Raw genomic sequence first — 15,418 nt, forward strand, 5'->3', positions numbered from 1 at the left:
TCTCTACTATGAAAAACTTAGCAGAAAATACTCCAAAATATTGCCCATTTAAAACATTTTTTTCCGCGATAACTATTTAAAATGTTCTAATCTCCTTTCCAGGTGTGCCCAAAAAATAGTAACGCAACTAGAAACATCACCGCAGAAGGATAAGCAGCACTTCTTCCGGCCACTCAAACCTTCGAACAAAGACGACCCGCCCCCCTCCAGAGATCACAGTAAAGAGACTGATAAGAAAAAAGATAACCCCAAAGCGAAAACCAAGAAGGATGATAAGAAGAAAAAAGACGATGAGAATGCAAAGCAGGATGACAAAAGTAAAAAAGATGAAAGCACTGACAATAGGAAGAATGAAATAGCAGAGAAAAAGAAGGAAGAAAAACTGAGACTCAAGGCAGAGAAAGAGGCTAAAAAGGAGGCTAAACTTCAGGCAAAGGAGGAAGAGAGACAGGCTAAACTCTTAGCTAAGGAAGAAGAAAAACAGGCCAAACTAAAAGCAAAGGAGGAGAAGAAAAAAGCCAAAAAAGAGGCAAAGCTGGCGGCGCAGGCAGAGAAAGAGAAAAGCAAATAGAGTTATAAAATTTAAATTTTACATTGTAGAAACTCGTAGCCGTCTTAAATTTTAGATTTGAAAATTGTTATCATTGAGAAATCGTAAAAACAATTTTAAATAGCGTATATCTAAGAGTCTATTGTAGTCCATATTACTTACTTACGGTAAACTAGATACTGTTAGTTTAAATTTTATTTTTTTACTTCGATTGGAGATGATAATATTGTGTTTACGCTTTGATACTGATTTATACAATTTTGTTAAAATTATGTAGCTTAGTTGCAATTTCAAATGGAAATTGTTATACTTAGGAATGTTGTAAATATTTTTAATGTCGAAAAATGTTATTATGAGAAGCAATCTAAGTACATAGTTGTTGGGTCATAATTGGAACTCTACAAACTGCGAAGACTGAAAGAACGGGATAATGAAATCATATCGTTTTGTAATTTAATTGTGTAACAGTATAGTTAAGAGCTTCGTGCATACAGCACCGCCGAAGAATTTATTTATTATGTAGATTTCGTCGTACTTAGTTTGTCTGTAGTTGAAGCTTATATTAGAGTTGAATTCATTTAGAATCAGTTACATTTTCAACACTGGAATTTGAGATGTAATCAATAATTGCGATTAATATTTATTTTTCTTGAACTCTTACTTGAACGATTCTAAATCTTCATGGTACAAATATTATAATCCCATCTATTCGGATTACTAAAATAATTTTCCTATATACTAAAATCTTTCCTATTTCTACAGAACCCATATGACAGTAACTTAAAACTAATAGTTATCCTGCATTAAAGTTAAAGTAGCATCATATCAGGCATTTAGCATACTGCTAGGTAAGTGTTGACATTAATTTTGTAAGGGTTCCACGAGTCGGAATTTATTATTGTCAATCGTTAGAAATTTCCTGTAAAATAAATAACAATGTTACCATAAGCCATACTCTTTTATTTATTCCCCATATATCTTTAGTACATTACAGTTGAACTAATAAAAAAGACATTCTTGGGTGCACAAAAATGTAGGTAAATAAATAACAACAAAAACGCTTACAAAACGTGACATAGATTGTTGACACCTGGGTTGCCAGTGGTAATATTCTCTCAGTAGTTTAAATAAAATTGTTAAGAAACAATCAATTGGTTTATTTATCTACATTCAATTATGTAACAATACACTTGATTACTAATAATATTCTACGTCAGCAACAAGGTCGAAATAGTTTTTACTCAGAGTAATCGTCTCCCACTCGGTCGTACATCTCGTCACCAGTCTTCTTGTTGACGCGCAGGTACTTGTTGACCATGGGTTTGTAGTAGTATGCCTTGTAGTCATGACGCTCGGCCATTTTCTTGATAATTTGCTTTTCCAACCTACGAAGCTTTTGCTTCTGTGCCTCCTCGTCAATGTAGTGCATGAACTTTTCATAATCCTGTAACGGTGATAAAACTAACATCAATAAACTATACAAAGATTGAGAATAGAGTGCGTCTTAATACAGAGTATTACCATTTTGCTTTGCCTTAAAATGGCAGTTTGGAATCTATACTAATATATAAAGCTGAAGAGTTTGTTTGTTTGTTTGAACGCGCTAATCTCAGGAACTACAGGCTCAAATTGAAAAAAATTTTTTTTGGGTTCAATAGACCATTAATCGAGGGAGGTTTTAGGCTATATAACATCACGCTGCAACTAATAGAGCAAAGATACAATGGAAAATGTGGCAAAAACGGGGAATAATATTCAACTTCAAGGGCTTCCATTCAAAATAATAAATAAACCAACTATATCTTGACAGGCTCATAACTGCAATAATGTTACAGTTATTGGCTTTTACTGTTTTAAGTTTGGGTAAATGTATTTTATCGCATAGATAAATAAACTCAAATGACAACTTGCAGATTTTTAACAAAGGTTATTCAAGCTAATGAATGTATAAGTCTCTTGACTAAGGACTCTTGTCAGAAAATCAAGCAACTTAAAGATCTCAAGGCCCACCAGCAATTAGCAATGTTTGTAATATTAGTGCACAAAAGTAATAAATATCTGTGGTTCTTCTCAGACAATATACAAATTTGTGTGAGAATTTTAACAGTTGAATGGAATGGATGGAATGGTCACAAATGCCATCTTTTGTATTTGTGCACCCTGTTGACATGCACTACAACTTTTTTTTTCAGTAAGTTACAGCCAGAAACTTAATTACGCTACATAAATCGAAAACTCTCTATTCAATTTGCTCACCACAAACACTACAACACCTACAAACTTGTGACGTCACTAAATGATGCGACGCCATAATACTGTACATAAAAGCATAAGCATAACATGACAGCACACTAAACATAATAGAATGGTGTCTCTTAACAATTCCAATAATATTTCTTTGGAATTGGCAGTAGGCTCTAAGGTAGAGCTTATTTATCAGGCCTTCTATAATATTTTAGAGGCTATACGGGGCTAGGACATTGTTAGCAAAATAAATATTAGATCAAGGGGGACTTTGAAATGAGTTTATTTTTTAATTTTATCTTAACATAACCATAAGCATAAAATAGAGGCATTCAAAACCATGCAGTGGTGAGCAATCAACTTAGAGAATATATGCATAATTATTTTAACTAGACAGCATTCATAAGCTATTTGACTACCTGCCCGATTTTTCAATTGTCAGTTAACTTTTGTCTGATGAATATGTTTGACATATTTGTCATTTGATATTAGTCTGTAGTCTGTCAGACAGATTTCCAAAAAATATTGAATACATATTTTTTCATTTTATCATATCATTGAAAAGTAAGGAAGATAAAAAGGACTTAACATGTTGTGGGGGCAAAAAAACTTCATTTCATCTTACTGGTAAGTTATGTTATATGAGTTAAAATCACTGTATCCCCTACATTTTTTGTTTATAATATGTAAACCAATTTTTTTTTCTGTTTGACGGACTAAACATTTGTTTTTGCCCTATTTAGGTTACCTAGCAACAGCAAGCCACCAACAGCAAAAGTGAAATTAATGGTCAAACTATGTAAGAACCCTATATGAGAATCAAATAATTATGAAGTATTATAAATTAAAAAACATATTTTCATATTCATATTCAAATATAATACTGCTAGAGAATGTCAGATATGTTAGAAAGGTCCACTTAAAAAAAGTATGAAAACACAAAAACAGTTATAAAATCAGGTCATAGAAAAATGTTGAAACAATAATAAAGAATTAGACCTGTACTATTGATACCTGTATAAAAATCACATAACCCAATACTAATCAAAACCTTCTAATATGAATACTAAGGAACATGTTTTAATCATCGCTAATAATGAATAATATGCCTACCAGCCTGAGGAAACATTTGAATGTTGTTTATAATACTAACCATACAATAATAGCTCATTCAGGGACTATAGATACAAACGTACCTGCTGGGGATTGTTGTGTATGTATCTGGCAATGAATCTTGTAATAGGATGGCGGTGGTACTCCCAGTGTTTGGGGGTGTAGCCCTCAGGGATAGGGGTCAGTGTGGCGGGTCCGATGAACACGTTGGTGACGAAGATGATGACGCCGACTGGAATCAGTCCCAACATGGCGTAGAAGTGGAACATATCCTTGAATTTGTGCCACTGCCATCTGTGAACACCAGAGTTAGGTTATGTTAGATAAAATCCCTACAAAAGCAACAAAAACATGGCAAATGTGTAATTTCTAACATTTGAAACCGGCTTATAATAATACGGAAGTACCTATTTAAAACAAACAAACATTGACGCAAAAAGATGGTTAGGTAATCACTGAAAACGATCTTTACCTGGAAGGCTGTAGGACAAATGTTTTGTGACCATGGCCTGCGCTCAATACTTTACTTGTTGAAAGGGCTACATGTTGAGGTTTGGATAGGACTGTAGCGTTATTTTTCAACAAGTTAATGCCGAAAGATCGGCCCAGAGCGCTCCAAGACACCATTTTTATTATGGACTGTTTTTGACAATCAATTGCTACTGTCTTTTTGTCGCCTGACAGCTAGCATCGAGTGCTGCCATGTCATTAAAATGAAACATTTTTTTCTTTGCAGTCGTTCCTGCTTTGTGTCTTGATTTGAAACAATATATTAAAATAAATAAAAAACAATGTATCAAATAAATAAACAAATATTTCGTAATCGTAAATATGTATGGTTTAGTCATGGTTATTGAAACCAAATTAGCTGTTTACGGTAATTTATAAGAAAACTTTAGTATTTAATGTCACGTTATATCGTTAAACAGGGCATTACTAGATTTTTTTTTAATATTTTTTTTCAATTAAGTTTACACCATTTAAAGTAGCAGAATATTTCAAAACATTATTACTTGAACCTGTCCTATAATCTTCTGGTATGAATAAGCTAATTAAACGGATATAAATCAGAATATTATATTCAAAATTAAATAAACAAAGTAGGTACCTAACATTTTAACAAACTACCTAACTGACATGCTTGACTTACACGTAGTTAGTGGTTCTAATATAAATAAAAATTCAGGACAAATATCTTGAAAGCTTCCTTAAGTAAGCAAATAAGTATTTATTATGATTCACCTAAGTAAAAGATTTTCTAAGTTCCACAAAGTTTACAAATCATCCACCTGTTGGACGGCTTTTTCGCAAACATTACGTCGTACTGGAAGTATTGATTTTTCAAACTGAGCATGCTCCGCCGCCGTGCCTACGTAGGACTCAGATAAGAAACGAACTCCCACTCAAATAAGCAGTTATTCATAATTTACTAAACATATAAAGGATTTTGTGAAGTTCCTTGAAATTTAAGTTTTTGCAAAGATGTGCTTGATTCACTTGAGTGGCGATTGTGAGTTATATGTATTGTAAGTTTTAAAATGGAGGAATTGCTCCAGGACATTTTCAAAGAGGCAACAGGAGTCAAGTTCACAGCTTTGAGGAAATCATGTCAGGATGCACTGGGTAATTACGTCGCATTAATCTTATCGGAAATATACAATTATTATATCATAGGAATAGGTCTACATATGTATGTATAGGGAGTGCACTGAGACCTTGAGCTTTAAATCAATACTTGCAACTGCAGCATCCGCCTTGCAAATTTCTTTTAGCAAACAGTCTGGTCTAAGATTCAATTTATATTGCGCTGTTAGGCGTTTTGACTATCCTTTACCAGATGTTAGGGTTTTGTTTACCTTATGGATCTCTGGGTTAATAGAATATGTTTACGAGCAATCAAGTAGATTACTACTGTAATATCGAAACATACACAGTTAGATAAGCAATTGCTAGTATGTGGCATTATTGCGTTTTATAATAATACAGTTTATCCTTTGAAGACATATTTGCTAATTTTATAGAAACAAATTTTGTTATTGCGTCATTAAGTTTAAAGCATAATGTAAATACAAACAAAAAATATATATTATTAAAAAAATATTTAAGTATGCACAGTGCACACACATACACAAGAACGCAGTTTTAGTTCTTTCTCAATTATTCCGAGGGTGTCACGGTAAACAATGTTCTTCGTACTTGCCTTTTAGAAGCGCTATGTATGCAAGAAAGCAATGCACGTCGTCCATCGTACGAGCTCCGTCGTGCGTGTCTGCTGCCTCTGCAGACCGCGCTGGAGACGAAGCGCCCGAGGCTCGTCACCTACGCCCTGCAGGGCTTCCACGTAAGTTTCAACCGTAAAATATGAAGTTAGGTTGCGGACGAAAGGCAAGTCATTTAAATAAAAAAGTATTATTATTTAAAAGTAGGTAAATCCTACAGAGGTAAACATACATATACATATTACTGGCTTTCTGACTCAACATCAAATCCTTATTTCCAATTCCCTCTCCGGTCACTATATCTACTCATCTATAGCTTTACAATTATATTTAATCCTAAGATACTATTTTTTTGTAAATATATGTATAAGGCAACCTGCTTGCTTTCAGAAAATCCTCCGCGATGATCGGTTCCACCGGGGAATCGAACCTGAAGATGACTCTTTATGGATGCCGTCACAACTTCTATGTGCGACTGCCTCCGTCATGTACCACTTGCCTGATACACAGGTACTCTATTAAGTAAGAGTTCCTTTAAGAAAGAGGCCAAGGAGATAGCCGTTAATTTTTGTTTGTTGTTCATGTGCAAGGACAACACTAAGCTAAAGAAATGTTCCGAAATGACTGCAAGTCTCTACGTTACACTTGATAATGACAGCAAAACGAGACATATTTTTCAACGTTGCTTTTGCGTTTTTCTGCAATTCGTTCAGATATTTACAAGAGTACAGATATTTTTTTTATGAAACGTCTCTTAAACATTATTGGTACTAATATTATTCTCTACATGTTCTGTTCAGGTACAAATCTTCCGCATGTACCTATCCCTGGCGTTGTCTCCACGTCGCACGTTGAACGGTCGGCTGTGCGTGTGGGCGTGCGGGCGCTGCGGAGAGGCGGCGGCGGCGCCCGCGCACGTTGCCGCAGCAGCTAGAGCTGCGGCTGCACAAGCGCTGCGAGCATATTGTGCTCAGTTAGGTAAGCTGCCTATATTGCCTGCATATATTTTATGACCACAATACGACAGATTCCTTTTTTAAGGTTTCTCACTTCTTTTAAAAATCAGAAGCTGAACCTCATTAAACACATAAGCATCTATAGTCACAAAATATTTGTGGGCCACACAGAACCTGTAGTTATTTATTTTAAATGAAGACTAATTTAACTGATAACAAAGATTTCTTATAATTACACACTTATTAGTAACCATATCATTTTTTTGTTCTAGATGAAGAATGCCAAGAGCTACTGTCGGAAGGGTCTCCGCTCGGCAGAAATCACATCGTGGCCGTAGGATGCTACAGCGAAGTCATTCCCGTCATACAATATCTTTGCAGTAGACTCTCTGAAACACAAACGTAAGTTGTGTTTCTACCTCATTATTTCTGTTGATTCACATCCATAGTTCAAAATAACAAGACTATGAAGACAATCACTTAATATATATAATATCATTGCACTTATTAATGTCTTCCTCCTTTCACAGGACTCCAAAGCAGAATCCGCTGGCCCTATTTTTCCTGGATTGTCTTCTTACTCTGATGTCGAGCCTGTCAGAGCGAGTGAGCGGCAACTCTCACTTTACCACGTTCCTGTGGCAAAAGTTCTGCCCATCACTCATCTCGTTCCTCGGGACACCAAGAGTGGATAAGAACATAAAATCGAGGTAGAATTTATATAAATTGTCATGCTTCTTCCAGATTTATAACTTATGGACCAGTATCTTTTTAAATTTTTTATATTTTTCAGGGAGCACGAAGGTCATTTAGTCGATGACTCTGGCAGAGGATCAGGTGCTCTTAACTCAGCTCCTAGCTTCAACAGCAAGCAGGCCAAAGCAATTTATAGGTACGCTTCATATTTGCAACTGCCCACTAATTAGAAGTACTTATCTGCTATATGCTATTTCTAGGTAACTGTTTAGAAATGACCGTTTTGAAATTGTGTGTATAAAATAATCGACATATATTTGCAGTATTGCGAACCAGTTAGTCCGATTAGTGGGCTCAACATCGAACCTACGACCGGTGCTCGAGGCTCTTTACCATCGGATGCTACTGTACCCCCCGGTATCACACCGTGTGGAACCTCTGAGGAGTACCAGAGAGCTGCTGCAAAACCCCAAGAGACTGTGCCAGCTGGTGCTGTTAAAGAAAGTTGATAACCATGAACGACATAGTGATGACATGGCTATTGTGCGGCTGTAAGTATTTTAATGTCTTAGAAATTATCTATACGTTATTTTTGTTGATTTTTTATTGACGCCCAACGTGGGACTATTTTGAAAGTCTGTGAAATTGAATTGTAATAAAAATGAAGTTAAGTGTTCGCGTGATTTGATGCTCAATGATTAATACGTACATATGGAGAGCATATTTGCATATTTATTATTTATTTCTAGTATCATGGATGGAATTGAAGAATGTGGTAGAAGCGGCAACCCGGAAGTAGTGGCTGCAGCTGTGGAATGTATGGTATCTTTACTCGATGCGCTCGAAAAACTGTGTTCTGGTTCTGTGGAGTACGTGGCGCCTGAAATAGCAACGCTGATGCTGAGTCACTGGCCGAAACTGCACGATGCTGACTATACGGGACCTCTTACTTATCAGACTTTAGCTAGACTACCGAGCCCATATAGGTAAGATCATAAGAAAACAATATTTTTAATTTGGAGTAAATCAGCAAATTTACCTCTAGAAGAGTGTACTAAAAAGAGTGAAACATACTTTTCTTTGTTTTGTTTCAGAGATGTGGTAGCCGTGTTACAAAGTACTGAAACAAAAGAACACGACTCATCAGGTTCGAATATTCATTTTATTTGGTTGACCAAAAATTTTATACCAAGCAGTCTGATTTGTAACTTATGAGCTTCCCTTAATTTATTTACTGACACAAAGTGAGCTTTATTCTTTTTTTTTGCAGACACTTCTGGTCCAGAAAACGTTACTTCAGGGAGTGACGGCGAAGCAGATTCGGATGCTGATAATGTCTTCCTACCATCACGAGCTCGCAATCCCTCGTCAAATGATAATGAAAAGAACTCTGTTCCTGATAAACCGAAAGCCGTACCAAAGACGCTGAACCTTGGCAGGTAATTAGGGTTACCGAAAAACATACTTATGTATTTTCATATAACTATTTTCAATGTCACGTTTCCTTCCAGGTGTACGATCACAGAATGCAATGTGGACTTAGAGAGACACAATGCTAGACAGTTCGTCAAAACTCTTCAGAACTCATTGTTACCTAAACTGATGAATCTACGAACGTGCATAGAGGTAAATTGTGGATCCAGTGACAATTAATTTTATCTATTAACGTTCTTAAATTTTAAATATTTTTTCTACTTTTAAACAAAATCTGGTCAAAAGTCGGGTCGAATTGTTTTTCCTTAAAAACGTTAGTCTTGGACTACGTAAAAATTACACATAACGTAATGTTTATGTTATCACTTTTAGGTGGACGAAGCAATGCAAGAGTTTGCATCTAAGTGCTGCCAACATAACGCGGCCCAACCCCCAGCCACTGCTTGCATTATGAACGCAGACGGGGTATACCTTGCTACTTACGCAGCACTGCTACTAACCTTACGACAACGGAGGACTAATTATTACAACCAACCTAGTGTAAGTACTTACAAATAATGATGTATGTCATGTCATACTTACCATGTTTTACCAAAGCCCCGGAAATATAGTTACGTACTCTTGTTCTACGAACGGCTTTTGAGTAGGCATGTGCTTGCAATAACTTTCTTAAAATCCTTTTTTATTGCAGAAGGTCCAAGTTTCCTTAACAGAAGACGAATTTGTGGAAGAGGTGCAAGGCAGTGGTGTGCTCGTGTATTTATCGGCAACGTGGCTAAGGGAACTGTACCAACAAGTTCTGGCTGCTGATCTGTTGAAAGATGTTCCAACGTCTGATCACCCATTGGTGCATTTACTGTCAGGTAAATCTTTGTATACTTCGCTCCTACTTTGAAAAACTGAATCGTGGATCAAAATTTAAAGGCACAATCTTATCGTCATATTTTAGATCTTGGAGGATTGGATCAGAGCCCAGTAATGTCGGACTGGCAGAAATTAAAAGAAGTATCCCAGTTGTATACTTACACCAACGACTCGCCACAGCATCAAGCAAGCTTACGATGGGCTCGAAGGTAAGACAGAATATGAAAAACAATTGAAGACTTCACAATCACATAATACTCCGAACATTTTAAGACCAAAAACTTTGTTCTAGGATTTTGACCTGTATTTGGGATTCAATGGTAACAGTTTTGAGCGTTCCTCTAACTGGATACAGGAACAAAAAACATAAGTTGCATGGAATCATTTCGAAAAAAATTAATACGTTCGGAAAGAGAAAGCGTATTGCTTGGGAAGGGCTTACTATACAATGCCTCGAGGGATTACACAAAGTAAGTACATAATATACTTTGAGCACGCCTTATAATTTTATAATCGAAAGTATTATTAATTTTTTATTACTACTTCTATTGTTACAGGCTGCAAGAGTAAGCAACACATTGAGTCTACAAAACAGGTGCAGTAGTATACTGGCTTTATTAGCCAACTCCGCCATCTCACAGCCTCCAAACGGCAAAATACTTTCAACGCATGCTTTATCATTGGATATATTGATAACAGGTATGTTTAGTTGTTCAAAAAATGGTGTCACGTTGGGCGCCAATAACATTTGTTTTCGGAAACATGTCTTTGTACCGTTATGTTTTTTTATTAGGTGGTTTAGAGCTTGGTTCGAAAGCTCCAGAATGCTGGGAACACATATTTGCAGCATGCCAGTACGTTTCGAGCTTTGAACACTCGTTGTTTGGGCATCAAGGGAACAACGCCACGCCGATAGTGACGATGCAGACTGGTAGAAATAAAACTGTCTCTATACTACAAGCTGACGCTAAACTTGGACTTGACGGGAGAGACGATGAAACTTGGTACCTAACTTTTTTCTTCTATTTTTCTATTTAAAAGTTTAATCATCTAATTGTCTTTTTTTAATCTTTTTCTTATTTATCTCTCTCTTTTTCGCAGCGTCGACGTCTTTAACTTCTTGCAGCCAGTATTCGAGAACAACATCAACAATGACATGTCAGTTGCGAAAATAGTCGAGACATGTCGACAAGAGGTCGGCTATCAAAGTTTACTTTTATAAGAATGTTTATAGTTTTAATGTTAAGTATTTTTAACGACTTTTTGATGTTTCCTAGGGAGGTAACGTAATATCTGGTTCTGGCGCGGCGCGGGTCTGCTGTGCCCTGACTGCAGCAGCTGACACGCTGTTCACACGACTGGCTGCTACCACTACGTTACCCACTCTGAAAGCAGCACTGCAGCGACTTGTAGCGCATCAACATCGCTTAGTAAGTTACAAAGGATTTGTAAGATTTGGTATTCCAAACAAAAACTTTTATTTTATTATTTTTGACTCATAGAAGGCCATAAGGGATTGGTAGGTACTCCAATTTTCTCAGTTTGGCAAATCAAAAATTAGGAAAGTTAAATAGAAAACAATTTTAGGACATATTTGGGAGATTACTTGCTCTAAATAGTTGTTCTGACTCATTTAAAATATCTATAATTTTGCAGTTGTTTTGCACATGGGAGCAAGACGTCGCTAACAACAACGTGTGGTGGTGGCGACGGGGTTCGAGCGGTGCATCCAAGGGCGCAAGGGGCAGCGGGGGCGCGGGGGCGCGCGGCGCGGGCGGCGAGGCGGCACGAGCGCTCTGTCGGGCCGGGGATGTAGCACTGCGGTGCTTAAGGGCTGCGAGACCACTAGCTCATCGCATGGCTATTTGGACTGTAGTTGGGCCACACTTCATGCAGGTACAGACTATTTTTGTATTTCAATAAGAAAATGTAGATATTAAAAACTACAGCCGTAAAACGTTTCTTGTCTAAAACCAAAATATTTATAAAAATAGTTTGAATTAGAATTGAAATCATATTCCCAAAGCTACTTTTTCATACACATGCTACATATAATATATTTCTTGTGCTTACTCCACAGGCTGCTTGCCATAAAGACATCCAAATCGCGAGCCTAGCTATCCAGTGCCTGCACGACTGTGCCACGGCTCTGCTGAACCAGCAAGTGGAACTACCTCACTTCCACTTCAACGAAGCACTACTAAAACCCTTCGAGAACCTTCTCTGCTTAGAACTATGCGATGATGATATACAGGTACATTTCCTATTTTTATGTTGAGATATAACTATTAATTAATCTTTAATTTATTATTTGTTTACGTTCATGTCTTTCACCAGGAACAAATAATATCCTGTATCTGCGAGTTTGTTGAAACAAACAGAATGGAAATCAGATCGGGTTGGCGACCATTATTCAACACGCTACGAGCCGCTAACAATTCGAACCAGTACTCTGCAATACTGGAAATATTCAAAGTATTTCTCAGTACTGACAATACTCTCGTTTTCGCAAATGCTGCGCTTGATTGCATTCTATGCCTTCTAAGCCATATTAAAGGGTTACACTACGATGAAGTACAAGCAGCTGAAGTAAAACCAAAGAAAGCTACTACACCTACACAACCAAAACCTAGCCTTAGTCTGAAATTCTCCAAGAACAGCAAATTTATTCCACTCAGTGAAGAAAAATCTGAAAAAGTCATCGTAGATATGTGCAGAGAAGCGCTATATCACTTAGAGAGCTGTGCAGATATTTTGACCATGATGTACAATATGCCAAAATGTCCAATCTTCAACACAGGCAACAGAATCAAAGGAGACATGCCGCTTTGTGTCGTTGATCCAATAATCCCCAGCTCTGGCCTAGACATTACGAAGTTCATACCAAGTGAATATTTTGAAGAAGATGTTATTTCTTATAGGAAATTATCTACAAGTCTTCCACCTTCCAACACAACCAATAACTGTCTCTTAAAACTAGATAAACCGAGCAACATACTTAAAGTATGGTACGTTCTTATAGAAGGGTTGATTTCAGCTACGGTTGTTTGTTCAAAGAAGAATCAACCAGCTGCAATGGAAACCTTGTTCAAACTGTTGAGAAATACAGTAGAGGTACCGGGCACACATTTTGGTCTACACTGCATAAATCACCTGCTATTACCAACTGTACAGAATTGGCTTCGTCAAATAAGTAACGTGAATACTCACTGGGACAGCGTGATGCCAAACTTCAAGCAATGCTGTGGTATGACCACAGATACACTTGTTGTGTATTTACATCACCTGCAACAGATCAATATTGAACGATCAACTGTGGATGAGAAAAATGAAGGATCAGAAATAGAACCAATCGAAAATGCTGAAGCAACGTTTGCCTTAAAACAAATCATGTTAATCCTAGTGGAATGTATCGCTCAACCACAAGAACCAATAGCACGGCTAGGAGCGTCGTGTATAAGGCACATTATTCTAACTTCCGGACACCTATTAACTGACAACCAATGGCAAGTTATTTGCATAAGTTTACACAGAGCTTGTAACGTGAGCTTGGCTCCGCTAAAGCAAATCACTTTTGCCTTCAAAGAAAACTCGAATAGCTTTTATGGTGATTTAGCTATAGTCAAAGTAGCTGCTAGACGAGATTGTTCAGTTAATGACAATGTAAGACTGCACGCCATGGCGCAACAAGTGTTCCTAACAGAGCAGATGACGGGAGACGGGCATGTTAAAGTAACTCCTAAGAACTCTTCGCAAAATCTGATGTTAATTGATGATAGGAGCTACATATTTTTAGTCTATCTCCAAGAGTCAATTAATTCTCTGAACCCAGAGTTATATACGATAAGGATTCCTCATAGGGGACTCGTAGTTGGGCTGCTAGCCCATCAAATACTGATTCAAATTATTGCAACCGTGCTGATCCAAGCTTCATCAGACATATTTCAGGGTATCAACAGTATTTTACTCGAAAGTCTAAATACTGGGTCAAACGTATGCAATTACAAATTCTTCCTAAACAATGATAATACAGAACTGTTACTGAGAGCTCTGGAGCTATCGTTCACGAGGGCCATGCAGTTTGATTCGAGGCCAGGTTTGAAATTCCTTGTCCAAAAAGTATCCAACCTAGATCACGCCGCTAACCTCTACAAGCAAACAACCTCCTCTTGGCTTATTAAAGTGATTGCTTTGACTGAAATATTCTTCAACGGAGTTCACAAATTTAAACTGAAGTCCACCGACATATCTATCATTTTACACAACTATACAACATCGTTGAACTTGACCCTAGAATATGATCAGTTTGTCACTAAGATATTTGATCTAAAACAAACTTGGGAACTTTTATGCCACAATTACGTCAAACACCTGATAAATGTCTCGGACTTTGATGATCCGGAACTAAAAGAACGAATGTCTTGCAGTTCAGGTGAAAGTGATAATTCCTCGAATCATTACGATCAGTATTATGCACAGGAACCTAATGAAGTTACGGAAGAGCCTCCACCAATAAACCAAGAATACAGTATTACTCCTGAAGACGGTAGTGAAAAGCCCAAACCATTTACTTTTGCTGATTTCAAAGCAAATAGTCAAGGCTCTATAACTGTAGAAGTGCATGCTGAAAATATACCAAAGACAACAGCCGAAGAAAGCACAGAAGCTCCAGATAATGAAGTCGCTAAAGATCAGAACTCCAATACGTCTGATGACAAACCTTTAAATGAAATAGAACAAGAAAGCCCAGAAAAAGATAAGGAAACTCCAACTCCAATAAAAGAAAATAAAGGGAGTGTCCCGGACATAATTGAAAATCATAATATAGACACACGTAAAGTCAGCATTACAATATGCGACCCTCCTGCATACGAGAAAACTAAAGCTGCTGAGCCAATACTGCCGCCGCAGCCGGTGCCACCGGAGATAGAACAACAGAGGGCACTGAGTATTAGCAAGGTAAATAGTTAATGCATTTTGAACCTTATTTTTATGGAGATATATATTAATGTTGATGTTTGCTTTCTAGGATACTGAAGTGCAACGAAATTGCTTCCAAAATATTTTAATGGCATATCTGGAACTGGTCCTGACGTTTTCGCTGGAGAGGTTCCAACTGATTCATCCAGTGCTGCAGAACGGGTTCGTGCAGCTCGCCAAAACTGTCACTGACCCGCAACTACTCGATAGAATCAATATATTTTTCGATAAAAAAGACTTATCTGAACTTAATTATAAGTAATCAATTAATTGTGATATATACTACTCACAATATAATATTATATTCCTCGATTGTTCGGTGTTACGTGCAAAATAAAATCATATTATCAAGATGATTTTTA

The 15,418-nt window shown here is 37.0% G+C and overlaps 3 protein-coding genes across 3 annotated transcripts in view; 2 read left to right on the plus strand and 1 right to left on the minus strand.

The window, feature by feature from the left end:
• LOC113507633 (actin cytoskeleton-regulatory complex protein pan1) overlaps window positions 1-1,498 on the plus strand; it is a 70,699-nt gene extending 69,201 nt beyond the window's left edge. Inside the window, exon 8 of the mRNA XM_026890519.1 lies at window positions 103-1,498. Within this exon, the coding sequence (XP_026746320.1) occupies window positions 103-571 (469 nt within the window). The 3' untranslated portion in view covers window positions 572-1,498. The remainder of the gene's footprint in view (window positions 1-102) is intronic.
• A 193-nt stretch (window positions 1,499-1,691) lies between these two features.
• LOC113507635 (NADH dehydrogenase [ubiquinone] 1 beta subcomplex subunit 5, mitochondrial) lies at window positions 1,692-4,581 on the minus strand. The gene is made up of 3 exons (XM_026890522.1): window positions 4,380-4,581; window positions 3,991-4,201; window positions 1,692-1,994 (listed from the first exon to the last, which is right to left on the minus strand). The coding sequence occupies exons 1-3, from the start codon at window positions 4,532-4,534 to the stop codon at window positions 1,788-1,790; spliced, it is 573 nt and encodes a 190-aa protein (XP_026746323.1). The 5' UTR covers window positions 4,535-4,581; the 3' UTR covers window positions 1,692-1,787.
• Window positions 4,582-4,908: 327 nt separating this feature from the next.
• On the plus strand, window positions 4,909-15,409 carry LOC113507630 (brefeldin A-inhibited guanine nucleotide-exchange protein 3). Its single transcript, XM_026890512.1, has 24 exons — window positions 4,909-5,530; window positions 6,115-6,248; window positions 6,517-6,636; window positions 6,927-7,104; window positions 7,355-7,484; window positions 7,613-7,792; window positions 7,876-7,974; window positions 8,102-8,329; window positions 8,528-8,764; window positions 8,873-8,925; window positions 9,049-9,217; window positions 9,290-9,404; window positions 9,585-9,752; window positions 9,904-10,075; window positions 10,162-10,285; window positions 10,369-10,546; window positions 10,634-10,775; window positions 10,870-11,080; window positions 11,178-11,271; window positions 11,354-11,506; window positions 11,733-11,972; window positions 12,157-12,330; window positions 12,414-15,035; window positions 15,106-15,409. The coding sequence occupies exons 1-24, from the start codon at window positions 5,446-5,448 to the stop codon at window positions 15,316-15,318; spliced, it is 6,219 nt and encodes a 2,072-aa protein (XP_026746313.1). The 5' UTR covers window positions 4,909-5,445; the 3' UTR covers window positions 15,319-15,409.
• The last annotated feature ends 9 nt before the right edge of the window (window positions 15,410-15,418 follow it).

The sequence above is a fragment of the Trichoplusia ni genome, unplaced genomic scaffold, assembly GCF_003590095.1.
Source record: "Trichoplusia ni isolate ovarian cell line Hi5 unplaced genomic scaffold, tn1 tig00002984, whole genome shotgun sequence".
Taxonomy (NCBI): Eukaryota; Metazoa; Arthropoda; class Insecta; order Lepidoptera; family Noctuidae; genus Trichoplusia; species Trichoplusia ni.